Source organism: Truncatella angustata (assembly GCF_020726525.1).
Source record: "Truncatella angustata strain MPI-SDFR-AT-0073 chromosome Unknown BKA67scaffold_4, whole genome shotgun sequence".
NCBI classification, from domain to species: domain Eukaryota; kingdom Fungi; phylum Ascomycota; class Sordariomycetes; order Amphisphaeriales; family Sporocadaceae; genus Truncatella; species Truncatella angustata.
The window spans coordinates 1,368,116-1,380,559 of NW_025763384.1; the positions used below are offsets into that span (position 1 = coordinate 1,368,116).

At 49.0% G+C, this 12,444-nt stretch overlaps 5 protein-coding genes across 5 annotated transcripts; 3 read left to right on the forward strand and 2 right to left on the reverse strand.

Annotated features, from left to right (window-relative positions):
- Nucleotides 1–739: 739 nt before the first annotated feature.
- Nucleotides 740–2,430, forward strand: BKA67DRAFT_658430 (uncharacterized protein; the record flags this gene model as incomplete). The annotated part of the gene is made up of 3 exons (XM_046107274.1): nucleotides 740–1,462; nucleotides 1,529–1,666; nucleotides 1,726–2,430. 3 exons carry the CDS (start codon nucleotides 740–742, stop codon nucleotides 2,428–2,430), a joined length of 1,566 nt encoding a protein of 521 aa, XP_045958374.1.
- Nucleotides 2,431–3,636: 1,206 nt separating this feature from the next.
- BKA67DRAFT_270057 (galactose permease) lies at nucleotides 3,637–5,617 on the forward strand. Its single transcript, XM_046095878.1, has 3 exons — nucleotides 3,637–3,944; nucleotides 3,999–4,815; nucleotides 4,871–5,617. The coding sequence occupies exons 1-3, from the start codon at nucleotides 3,769–3,771 to the stop codon at nucleotides 5,579–5,581; spliced, it is 1,704 nt and encodes a 567-aa protein (XP_045958375.1). The 5' UTR covers nucleotides 3,637–3,768; the 3' UTR covers nucleotides 5,582–5,617.
- Nucleotides 5,618–7,213: 1,596 nt separating this feature from the next.
- On the forward strand, nucleotides 7,214–10,047 carry BKA67DRAFT_535444 (uncharacterized protein; the record flags this gene model as incomplete). Its single annotated transcript, XM_046100016.1, has 4 exons — nucleotides 7,214–8,496; nucleotides 8,568–8,883; nucleotides 8,936–9,214; nucleotides 9,250–10,047. The coding sequence occupies 4 exons, from the start codon at nucleotides 7,214–7,216 to the stop codon at nucleotides 10,045–10,047; spliced, it is 2,676 nt and encodes an 891-aa protein (XP_045958376.1).
- A 333-nt stretch (nucleotides 10,048–10,380) lies between these two features.
- BKA67DRAFT_658433 (bucentaur or craniofacial development-domain-containing protein) lies at nucleotides 10,381–11,385 on the reverse strand (the record flags this gene model as incomplete). Its single annotated transcript, XM_046107275.1, has 1 exon — nucleotides 10,381–11,385. The coding sequence occupies one exon, from the start codon at nucleotides 11,383–11,385 to the stop codon at nucleotides 10,381–10,383; it is 1,005 nt and encodes a 334-aa protein (XP_045958377.1).
- Nucleotides 11,386–11,900: 515 nt separating this feature from the next.
- On the reverse strand, nucleotides 11,901–12,426 carry BKA67DRAFT_658434 (MAPEG family-domain-containing protein; the record flags this gene model as incomplete). Its single annotated transcript, XM_046107276.1, has 2 exons — nucleotides 11,901–12,319; nucleotides 12,378–12,426. 2 exons carry the CDS (start codon nucleotides 12,424–12,426, stop codon nucleotides 11,901–11,903), a joined length of 468 nt encoding a protein of 155 aa, XP_045958378.1.
- Between the last annotated feature and the right edge of the window lie 18 nt (nucleotides 12,427–12,444).

Here is a 12,444-nt window from a genome sequence, read left to right on the forward strand (position 1 = left end):
TTAGCCAAGGCCACTATGCAGGCGGATTGTTTCACATTACAGTTTCTGCTCCCTCCCCCCTTCAATAAGGTGAAGTTAAATCAACGCCTTGGATTGGAACGCCGAAGTCAGAACTAAAACGCCGTAATCCGCTCGCCGCCTTGAGTAGTTTACAGGAAGTCTTCTATCCACTCGGAGTATGGTAACCTAGTGGAGTCGCACGCGGGTTCCACCGCTTAGACGTTGGCACCCGAACCATGTGCATATCGACGTGTTGCGCCTTTCACGATTGCAGTTACGTGTTGATTCATTTAGAAGTCCTTCGTAACACATACAAATGGCACGCTGTCTTCGTCCAAGAGTCATCAGACCGGTAAGGGTCCACTGACTGGGGTTTTTCCATCTGCATTGCTCGATCTGCTTGCATTTCAGCTGAAAAGAAATGCTTGGCACAGCCGAGCTCAAAGGGCTATCGCCGATGTGGCGGCAAGAAAAAGTAAACTCTACCTTTGACTGACCACAATATCCTGTTGCACCACATGATCCACCGTAATATCAAAGCCAAGCCGCGTGCAAAAGCCCACTCCGTTCCGATATCGATCCTCTTCACGACCCCGCAGGCACGTAAAGCAATACCTCTAGCCCGGCGACCGCGTTTAGAATTACCGATGTAGCCTTGGCATTCAATTGCCTTACATTGCCTCAGTGAGTCCCCCAATTTAACCAGGACTTCTCACCGCCGAGCCAATATTCGGTGGGCATGGTCGGTGTACCCAGAAGCAAGGGGTGTCAGACATGTCTGTCCAGGAGGACAAAGTGTGATGAGGTACGTCCGGCCTGTGGGAACTGCATCAAGTATGGTGCTGTGTGTCCCGGTTACGACCGAGGCCTCAAGTTTGTGGCCGTGAAACACGCAATAAGACCACGCGGGCGGCGACAGCCGCAGCCACAGCAGCAGCAGCGCCGGCTATCAAGTTCCTCTACTGCATACGTAAAACGGCCTCATCCGGCTTCCGGCGCCGCGTCAGCAGGGGATAAGCTCCTCGTTGGCGATGGAGATGCCAGTGGTCAGCACCCAGGAGTCTTTCCGGACCCGCAGCCGGTTACGGTGCTTGAAAAAATCCAGTCGGCGGTGATGCGGACCCAGACGATTCCCTTCGCGCCGCTTCCTGTTAGGACACAGTATACGGGTACGCTTCTACAGAGTTTGCAGGAAATTTCTCCTCACGACGAGGCCTTAGCTTCTGGGACATGGATCGGCGACGCAGCAAGTTGTTTGCATGACTCTCCAGTCTTGGAGATGTCTGTTGCTGCATTCACTAGCCACTTACTAGGTAAGATACATCGTGACGAGCATGTTCTGGCGCAATCGCGTACTCTTTATGGTACAGCCTTAGGGTACCTCCAGCAGTCTCTGAATCACCCACGCGAATGGAAGTCTTCCGGGACACTTGGAGCGTCTCTGATACTATGCTACTACGAGGTAGGCCTTTACTTCAGCGACTCTAGTCCCTACTAGTTTCGGGTAACGTAATAATGCTTGTGACAGCTTTTTGCCGGGACCACGACGCCTGATAGTTGGATGAAGCATGCAAAAGGGTTGGGTAAACTCATACAGCTGAGGGGCCCCAAAGCGCACACTGGTGATTGGGAGCGTGATATGCTTTTATCTTTTCGCCCGGTTATCGTAAGCCCCTCTTGTTGCCCAGCTGCCTGACAATCATGTAATCTGACGTTACTACTAAGATCATGAATTCTCTCTTCTCCGGCGAGGACTGCTTTCTAGCTGCAGAGCCGTGGCAATCCGTTATGAGGCACAAGCCAGGTGTGCCGACTAGGACCGTGTCTGGTACAATAATGAGTCCTGATAGCCTCGACGTCATTGATCGGTATTTCCAGCTTCTGGCAAAGTTGCCGGGTATCGTGCGTCATGCATATGTTTTGCGTGAAGCGAACAACCGCGGACTCCCAGTCGACATCCAGAAGGCCCTTCTGCTCGCAGATGTCGCAAATCAAGTCCACGCCAGTTTCTTAGAATGGCATCCGGGATTACTGGAACTCGAGCCAGCGCCCAAACAAGTCCAAACAAAGGATCAGATATCCATCTTCCCCACTGTCTTTCAGTTTGAAAATCCGTGGATGGGTGCGGTGCACATGGGATACTGGGCATCCATGGTGATCCTACAAGAGACACTGATCCAGTGCCGGTATCCCGGGGATTATCCGCAAAGAGAATTCGCAATCAACATCTTGAGATCTATAGAGAACGTGGGTCAGGGTCTGATGGGCGCTTACAGGTGTGGGTATAGTATTAGGATTGCGTTCGAGTTTGTGAACGAGAGAGAAAGGGACTGGTTGAAAACGTGGCTAAACAGGTTTGAAAAGAATTACGCTGCAACAAGTGCAAAGACTTATCCTAACATGGAAGAGCCTGATAAAGCGACTGGATAGTCTGGTTGCATATCTTGTTGTCTGATAAGATATGTATAGCCTAGCCTTTTCTTTTCACACAACAGCGCACAATACTTCTCAAATAGATACGTCGTCCGATAAGCGTCCAGAGTGGTCTTGTTGCTCTATCATGGAGCTGGCATGCAACCTTGTTGACTTGGTGGCAGTTCAGTATGCGTCCGCGTTAACATTTATATTTTCGTCTAACTCGCCGTGCCTCCCGACTTTATAACAGTTGCTACTATCACAACGCCCATGTTCAATGTACGTCTCTAATCATCCGGTTGCTTACACTCTATACACTCTACGTTATCCATACCCACTGTGCGCAGTTGAAACAAAAAAGACAGTTCAAAACGGAGTTCTAGATAGGTATTCTATTGCACAGGAAAATACCATAACGCGCACCTCAAAAGCCTGGCTAAGTCAGATGATTCTTACAAAGTGCTCTTGTCGTTATTCGAAACTATTTGCTAGAGCTGGAATAGTGTCGATCGCAGCACATCATCCGCTATCGCTATTTACGAATTTTCAAACCCTTACCCGCGCGGTTCATCCGGACGTGAATACCAACCCCGATGGGCGTGGGAATTGTGTAATACTTTTCCCAAGTTGTGCAATCCCCCGCGTTCTGGTCGATCGATGAGCAGAAGTGGAAAGGACCGAATACCTCCAGATAAGTCTCGAATGTTTGTCTTTTGAGTGGACTATTTCTCCTCACGGAGAGAGCTCCAGCTGGAGTTTGCGGGAGTGGAGTCCGGGGTATGACGTAGGGCTAAGGCTCGAGCAATGACGTCTAAGAGAGGATTTCTCCCCGTTAACCCCATACCGGGTTCCGGGGTATAGCACGTTTCGGCAGTGCCGGGATGCACCATATGATTGTCGTCTCCGCAGTCAGCAGTAATCGTGCATTTGAAACAGGAATCGGACCGCTGTCAGGGACGCTTTGGGATTGAAAGATGAATTAGACTCAGGGCTTTCCAAGGTGCTTGCCAGGCGTAATGGTGCACCTCGGATGCCAAGGTGGTTTTTAGCTTGACCGTCATCCGAAGCCAATGGATCTGTATCCTGCATTATGTGTTATCGATGATGACGACAAGCCATTGATATACGACTCTGCTGGGAACTCAAAAACATGACCATATCCTCCTCTTTTGAACGCCTCTTATGAACTGCTTCAAACCGCGCTTCGTGATCTCTTCTGGGAGCATTCTTCCTAGCATACAGGAACTTTATATGCGCTTGCTATTCAAAATAGTCTCAAACCTTAAACCATAGACTTTGTTTACGCTTTGACACTTGGATCATTCCGAAATAAGAAAGAAAAGTTAGCCCAACATGCCTTTGGGCATGAGCAACCAGGTTACTTTTCGCCAAGAAGACCCAAGTCATAAGAAACAGGCTCAACATGTAGACGGACCGTTGGCAGGGCTTGACTACTCACCTCTGCCACGATTCACTGGGCGCTCCCTAGCTATGGGAGCCCTGGTTTCGATGGGAGGCCTTATCTTTGGGCAAGTCATAACCATGATACTACTCTCTCTTCATATTCACTAACCTGAGAGTAGGTATGACACTGGTCAAATTTCCGGGTTCCTAGAAATGCCTGATTTCCTGCGGCGTTTTGGAGAACTCCAAGCTGATGGATCCTACGGCTTCAGCAACGTCAGATCGGGTCTCATCGTTGGTCTGCTATCAATAGGTACATTGTTAGGTGCACTTGTAGCAGCTCCCATATCTGACAGGATTGGACGGCGCTGGTCCATCATCATCTGGTGTTTCGTGGTGTCTATTGGCTTTGTGATCCAAGTTGCTGCCGTGAATGCTTGGGAGCAAATCATGGTGGGCAGATTAGTCGCTGGTTTTGGTGTTGGTGCACTCAGTCTTTTGGTGCCGATGTACCAAGCTGAGACCGCTCCTCCCTGGATTCGTGGTGCTCTCGTCTGCGCTTACCAACTTTTCATTACAATGGGTATTTTTCTAGCTGCTTGCTTCAACTACGGTACCTATACACATCAGACAAATAGTTCGGCCTCGTGGCGTATAGTCATTGGCTTGGGGTGGCTTTGGACTATTATTCTTGGTGTTGGAATGTTAGCGTTCAGCGAAACTCCTCGATTCGATTTCAGACGGGGCAGGATTGAAGAGGCGAAGAAGACTCTCATGAGGGTCTACGGCGCCCCAGGAAACCACTATGCAATTCATGTCCAGATGGACGAAATTGCGAGCAAATTGCGCGAGGAGACTATCGTTGAGGGAGGACCCATCAAGCAGTTGATCGCAACATTCAAGGCACCACGCATGGCTTACCGTATCGCTCTTGGCATGTTGCTCCAGATGTTCCAGCAACTTACTGGTGCTAATTACTTCTTCTACTATGGAACGGTAGGTTCATTTCCAATCCTCTGCTGAGTTATAATACAACACTAACACATTGCAGACCATCTTTAACTCTGTACAAATTAGCTCTTTTGTAACACAAATGATCTTAAACGCGATCAACTTTGGTGTCACGTTTATCGGTCTATACATCGTTGAGCATTATGGTCGTCGAAAGTCTTTGATTACTGGCAGTATTTGGATGTTTATTTGTTTCTTGATTTTCGCATCCGTTGGACATTTTCTTCTCGATCTTGAGACACCAAGCAACACTCCCACTGCCGGCATTGTTCTAATCGTGTTCGCCTGCCTATTTATCTTAGGTTATGCGACGACCTGGGGCCCAATGGTCTGGACGCTGATCGCTGAGATTTACCCATCGCGATACCGTGCCAAGGCTATGGCGTTGGCTACTGCCAGCAACTGGCTTTGGAACTTCCTTATCGCCTTCTTTACCCCCTTCATTACTTCAGCCATCGATTTCCGATATGGTTACGTCTTTGCGGCCTGCAACCTTGTAGGCGGAGCCTTGGTTTATTTCTTCGTCATCGAGGGACAGGGACGGACTCTAGAAGAAATCGACACTATGTATGTCGAGCATATTAACCCTCGTGCGTCGGCCAAATGGATAGCTCCTCCACCTGAGGAAATGGCTAGAATTAGAAAGGAGGCTGGAACCGAGCTGTCGGATGATGGTGCTCCTACAGGCGGAGTGCTCGGAGGCAATCCGAACAATGATGTTGCTACAGGTCAAGTGCTAGGGAGCAGGTAATGTAGCATACTTCTCAGCGAAAAGTGTCTCATTAATAAATATATATATATATATAAATTCACTATCGAATATCAAGCACAATTTGAATAACTAACAATACTAATGTTTATTCTCAAAACAACAGGGCTTTTCTCCAATGCATATAGGGGCATAACATGATTAGAATCTTCATTTTTGTTTAGCTGGCACTCCATGCAAAAGAGGCCGGTTGACTCACCGAATCTTTTATGTTGGGTGTTTATCTGATATGAGAACCCGCTGTCACTGTATTATACTTACTATTGTTGTCCTGTGGGTCTGTTAACTTGAAAATCTTCGTCCCGATTATCTTGGCGGTATTACCGAATGGGTTGACCTTTGAGGCACAGCAGAACCTTGGCAAGCACAGACGTTCCTCGCCTTTTTTCTTTCGGTCTATGCTGGTCATCTTCTCTACTGGGCTTAATATGTGGGTGTTGTGCGTGTGACATGACTACAGATCGAACTAGAGTGTGTTTAGCCGTGTAGTCTTGTTTTTTCTGTTTCAGTTATCTGACGTAACAAGAACCAGTCATGAAATATTGTTTTGTAGTTTTATACATCCTTCTAGGAGTGATTGTAGGGCCTCCTGATGATTCAAATCACTCTGATGCACTGGCCAGGGTTTCTGTGACTAGGCACCACCATTGAGCGGTATGCACCACGAACAATGTACAAGCAGTTAATGTTTGAAGTTCCACGAGAGATACTATGCAAGTGACATAGCGAACTAACTACTAATGATGCTATTGTGATTCACCGCCGGGATTTTGTGATAATATCTCTATTATTAAAGTTCTGCACCCAGAATGCAAGAGGGAATATGATTCTTTGTAATCTGAATAGAGCCTATCTCTCGCTCAGGGCAGTTGCCATCAGTATAGACTCCGTTGCAGCCACCGTCAGACTCTGACAGAAGCAAAAAGGAAGTAAACTATGCTGACAACAAATTGTATTGTGCTAGCGCTGCTAGCCAAACTTCTTTTTTAATCAAAGATAAGAACCTTCAAACTAGTCATACCCACTTAACTTACGATTAAAGCTTTACGCAAATTTTACAGACCAATATCCAGTTAACAACTATAGAGAATTCAGCTTCACGGCAAGCGATGTGACGATGACTGCATGCCTACGACCTATGTTTGGTGAAGCCAATGTCGTTTCGGTAGAACGTAAGCACAACTGTTTAGTAGGCATGGTTTCGGCTGACAAGCTTGTGATCCTTCAACTCTCTACACCAATGATCTTTTGACAGCAATCTCATACTCGAGCGGCTGAGGCCGTTACTATACCAAAAGCCGCTAATGACCAGCGGGTAATTGGATGGTTCGTCACTGTCATTGGACACTGGTACGACAGGGCCCTTGAGAGTATGACGGGGGCCAAAAGTTCCATGAAATAATTAAGAAAGATGGCTGCTCTAACAAGACGAGGCTCTCACAATGAATTCCATAAGTAGGACTGAAACTTATGAATCCAACGGTATCTTGAATTCATGTTTGTCTTTCCAAAATTGTTGCAAGTAGTGGTGTAGTAAGAAGTCTATAAAGTTTCTAAAAAAGCTACCACTTAATACGTTGGAATTCTATACCTCTACTGTAATTGCCGCCCGAAATGAGTGTCTTGGGAGACCCGCCCCAGCCTACAATCCCCACCCTCCCCCTCACTACACCCAAAAGAGGCAAGAAGACGCCTCAGGAAGTTCTCTCTGAATTCTGGGACAAGTTTCATACCAAGAAACCTGGGAAAGTTACTTCTATCTTCCCAAGAAGCCTCTACCAGGCTATCCTGCCTCCAAACTACCCCGCCGGCGCCAGATCGTCCCGCAATGCCGCTGAAAGCTATGAGGCAGCGGCCAAGGAGTGCCGTGAGAAGGTCAAGCGCATTGTGCGAGAATGTCATCGCACCAATGAAAAGTTTACAGATCCGGACTTCGATATTGAGCACGATGACGAAAATAATTGTTTGAATGGTCTCGTCACCGAAGGTGGCGGCATTGAGTCTTCCCCAGAATCTCAACCACCTGTCAGTGCGTGGGAAGTGAAGAACAGTCTTGAGACTCTGGCTCAGAGCCAAGTTCTAGGGGGCAGTGGAAGGATCCCCATGGATGCCAATGCCCTGGGCCGCATCATTGGTAGTGATGGAGGCCAAGGCTTGTCCTTTGGCGTGGGCGGAGGTGGCTGGGCAAACACAGGTGCTGTACATCGCGTGGACTGGATCTTTGAATCTCCGCAGTTCACTGTCAACGGTTACTCCAGCTCTGATATCAAGCAGGGCAGTCATGGAGACTGTTGGTGGCTGGCAGCAGTGGCTACGATCGCGCACCGAAAGGATATTATGGAAAGAGTGTGTGTCGCTCGCGACGAGGAGTGTGGAGTGTACGGCTTCGTATTCCAGCGAGACGGCGAATGGATATCTACTGTTGTTGATGACAACCTTTACCTGAAAGAAACAGACTTCGACTATTACGGAGACGTCTACGACGCAACCGGCAAACGGGCGCGGCGACATCGCAAAGAGAAGCAGACAGGTTCTGAAGCATTATACTTTGCTCATTGTGAGGACGAAAATGAGACATGGCTGCCTCTTCTTGAGAAGGCATACGCTAAAATTCATGGTGACTACGAAGCAATTTATGGCGGATGGCCTGGTGAGGCTGTTGAGGACATGACGGGTGGTGTCACGTCCACGGTTGAGTCCAATCGAGTGCTGAGTAAGGACAAGCTATGGAAAGAACTCGCCAACAGTGACGGCGAATACGTTTTCGCACTTGCTGCTATGGGCCAAGGTTGGGACTGGACGCGCAGTGGCTTGGCTCTGGGGCACGCCTACAGCATACTCCAAGCAAGGGAGGAAGTGGACGAGGAAGGCAACAAGGTGCGCCTCGTGCAGATTAGGTAAATTTCGACGTCTTATTTGGTTCTGTGCTTGTTGAATTTTATTTTTCTTGTCTAACACGCTAAATCAGAAACCCTTGGGGTGAGCGCGGCTGGAACGGTATTGGTGAATGGAACGGCCCTTGGTCTGATGGCTCGAAAGAATGGACGCCATACTGGTTGAAGAAAGTTGGCCACACATTCGGAGACGACGGTGTCTTTTGGATGTCATTCAAAGACATGCTCGATAATTTCATGTACATTCACCGTACACGTCTTTTCGATGAGAAATGGACGATCGTCCAGCAGTGGACAAGCGCCAACATCTCCTGGGTCACTGGCTATCTTCAGACTAAATTCCAGGTAGAAGTCAACGAGGCTGGACTCGTGGTTATAGTTTTGACGCAGGTAAGCCGCAAGATTCTTTGACAGGTAATCAGCAGATTGATTTTTTTTTAAGCTCGACGATCGCTATTTCAGAGGCTTCGAAGGTGAATACCTCTTTGAGTTGCACTTCCTTCTCCGCGAAATAGGGGCATCGGCTACTGAGCATATTTGCCGCGTCCGGCCTGTCAAATTGTGGAAAGGTCGTTCTGTATCTTGCGAGATTCACCTCGAACCCGGCAAATACGAAGTACTTCCAAAAATTACTGCTACTCGCAAAGATGGTTCCAAGCCGGTAGAGGATGTTGTGAGGGAACACGCTGAGAAGAACCCCCAGAAACTTCGACAAGTTGGTGTAAGTACTTCTGATCTTGTGTTTTGCTTCGATAGATAGGCATTAACCCAAAAAAGATGGCATACGACCTTGCCCATGCAAAAGGTGGTGTTCCCGACGAAGATGAGCTTCTTGAAGCCAAGAAGGCCGAAGAGAAGAAGAAGAAAGATGAGAAGAAGCGGAAGCTTAAAGAGAAGCGCAAAAAGTCAAAAGCTATTTCTAAAGCAGCTGATGCCATGGAGAAAGCTGCGGATGCCATGAAAGAAATCGCCAATGCTGAGAAGAAGTCGACCGAATCGAAGAAGGATCAAAATGGTAAGACCGATGCCAAGCCAACGGATTTGAAGCAAGGTTCAAAGTCAACCATTGAGAACACAACCACAACCGAAAAGCCTGTTGACGAGCCAAAATCCGCTACCGAGTCTAAGCAGGACCCTACACTCGCAGCCGGACCGTCTGCTGCATTATCGACACCTGTTGTGACCAAAAATGATGGGCCGACGTCATCTGAGCAAGGCAGTTCGGTTCAAGCACTTCCAAGTGACCCATCTGCCTCAGCACTTGCTGAGGGCAAGTTGAATGATTCAGAAACTACGGAAGAGGTTTCCAAATTAGGAGAGACAAAGGATGGTGATGCCAAGGATGAGGACGATGATGAAGATTCTGGTTCCGAGTCCGAGAAGGAGCCGGATGACGACGATGATGCGCCCACAAACCCATGGAATGCCGTCGCCGTTATTGGGCTACGAATCTACACCCGTGACCCGGAAGTCACCATCTCTTTACAGTCGGCTAAGACCGAAGAAGCCACAGCGCTGACAGTGGAAGGCGAGCCTGCAGGCGCCACTGTCTGATCGGCTGGCGTGAATGAGTGAGTTGGGAGAACGTTGTAATAACCTGATGTGAAATGCATAGCTAGAAATGGCCCTGCTCAATATGTAGTTCGAACCAAATCCAAGAACCTTGAGGCCTGTTTTAATGATATTTAAAGCTAAAATTGCTCTGTAGCTCTGAAACCTCACGCAGCCTCTTTTGACATGATAATTATCAACCTCTATATCCGGATAGGCCTTCTGAATGTGCGACCTGAACGCCTTAGAACCAGAACGACAAACGCCGATCAACCGCGTACCAAGATGCGATGCATATAGTACAAGAGTAAGCTTCGTTGAATGATCCATCCTTATCTATGCGCGACCAGCCATTCTGGCCCTTCGCGCATCGTCGTCTCGCTTGGCTTCCACCCTGGCCAAGAAATCCTGCCTCGAAGCGAAAGACTGTTTCGACTTTCCGGCCAGCTTAAGCTCATCTTGGATGCCCTCCTTGTCAACAAAGCCGGCCCAGTCCATGCGACTCTTCTCCACGACGTTCAACTTCTTTGCCTTGGCTTGCTCGCGCATCTGCAGACGGACGGTTACGCCCAAATTCAGGTCCGTACGCTGAGTCAATCCTTCTGAAACTGGCTCGAATATTGAGCGAAACGCTTTACGTGGTTGTCGCTTTGCAGGTTCTTCCTCAGTCTCAAGGGCATCTTCTGCTTTGTCTCCGAGCGAGGCAAGGTACACTTTGGCCTCTGCTGAGTCGCGCGACACCAACTTTTCCTCGGTGTGCACCTTGCCAGCGAAGTTGTACGTACGCTTGATTTTGATCATGCCTGGGGCTTCTTTCTCGGGGACCTGATCTGACAGTACGTCCTCAGTCTCCCGTCCGGCATCTCCCACCTCGGTTGTCTGGGGCGCGGTTTTCGTCTCTGCGGTCGCCTTCGAAGGTACGATTGGACCAGCCATCATCTTTGTCCACAGATCGTCCACGTCGACAGTGACAGGCCCGGCCACAGCAGCGGCTTTGCGCTCTGCCTTCTCGTTCGCGCGCATACTCCTCGTCTTGACGAGACCTCCCTCGCCACCCTCGTCATCTTCACCGACACCATCTCCATCCTTGCCCTTGTGTTTTTTCTTTTGTCGCCTCTTGCCTTTCGATATTATCGCCTCGTCTCCGGAGTTCTCATATCCTTCGTCCCCGGCGGGTTCGTTGGCGCGTTTCCGCTTGGCAGTTGCCACGGCCGAGGGTTCGCCCTCATCCTCTGAGTCTGAAGCCCCTATTCCATCGGCTCCGGCTGCTGTTTCATCGGGCGCAAAATCCGAGTCGTCTTCGGAAGCGTACTCTTCGTCTATTAAAGGCTCCGTAGACATGGTTAACGGCACAATGTGGGTTTGGCGGTGGGACACTCGGACGAAGCTCAACACTGCGTCGAGAGCCGCGCGCGCAAACCAAAATTTAGCGGGTTGGCAGGTAGAAGCTACAAGGGCGGCCGCTAACGCCAGCGGCAGCTTCGCGGCATGATACGCTGTGCGGACTCATCCATGCACTAATTGAAACTAGGTTAAGGCCTTCTGTAGTTGACACATGCGTACTGTACCTGGTCAGTACCGCAACACACTTACTTACAAGTAACTTCATAAACTAAGTTAACCTAGTCCTAGTTTCTACTCTTCATCTGACGACGCTCCAGTGCAGAACCATTTGCACTGACCCCGTATTCACAACTTGACTCTGCTGGCTCAAGATGACCTTTGAGATCTTGGCTGCATCTTGCAATGATCGCTCCAATTGCTGATTACAATTTGGTTTGAGTATTTGTGGCCAGTAATTAGCTCACAAGGTGGTATTTACAAATCTCGATATCTTCACCTGCATACTTCCTCTCTCAGAAAAGTTGAAGCCATGAGTCCTTCACCAGGAATGCTGCATACCCGGCAAGACCCAGAATAGTGCCGATGGTGCCGAAGTAACCGATTGGTCTTCCCCGACCCATGGCCTGAGGCTTCAAGATGCCGAGCTCAGTGTGTAAGATGCGCAAGGTCAACAGCACGCTGAGTGCACCTGTCAGAATCTTGCGGTTTCCGCCATTCAACTCGGCGACGGCAGCAAGTACGAAGGCCAATGGCACGTTCTCGACGAAGTTGGTGTGGGCGCGCGAGTTTACGTAGAGCTCGTTGTCCAAGTCACCGGTTGCGGACGAGTTGTCGCCAATGTAGTGCTTGTCTTGGAGTCGGCTCTGAACGACGCGCAGGCTGAGGAGGGAGAAGTAGCCGGCGAACGGAACGGCAAAACTGCCAGTGACCGCTACAGAAATAAACGATTAGTACAGGGTTGAGCGGAACTAGAAAATCACATCACATACGTAATAGAGGTGCTAGCACCGGGTAGTTTAGACCGATTTGGGAAGCCATTGTTAAATGTTGTTTACA

Bases quoted from the DNA above. Each gene is read 5' to 3' on its own strand.
- BKA67DRAFT_270057 (XM_046095878.1), top strand. From the start codon at position 3,769: ATGCCTTTGGGCATGAGCAACCAGGTTACTTTTCGCCAAGAAGACCCA. The intron at 3,945-3,998 runs GCAAGTCATAAC...ACCTGAGAGTAG, and splicing joins ATGGGAGGCCTTATCTTTGG to GTATGACACTGGTCAAATTT. The intron at 4,816-4,870 runs GTAGGTTCATTT...AACACATTGCAG, and splicing joins ACTTCTTCTACTATGGAACG to ACCATCTTTAACTCTGTACA.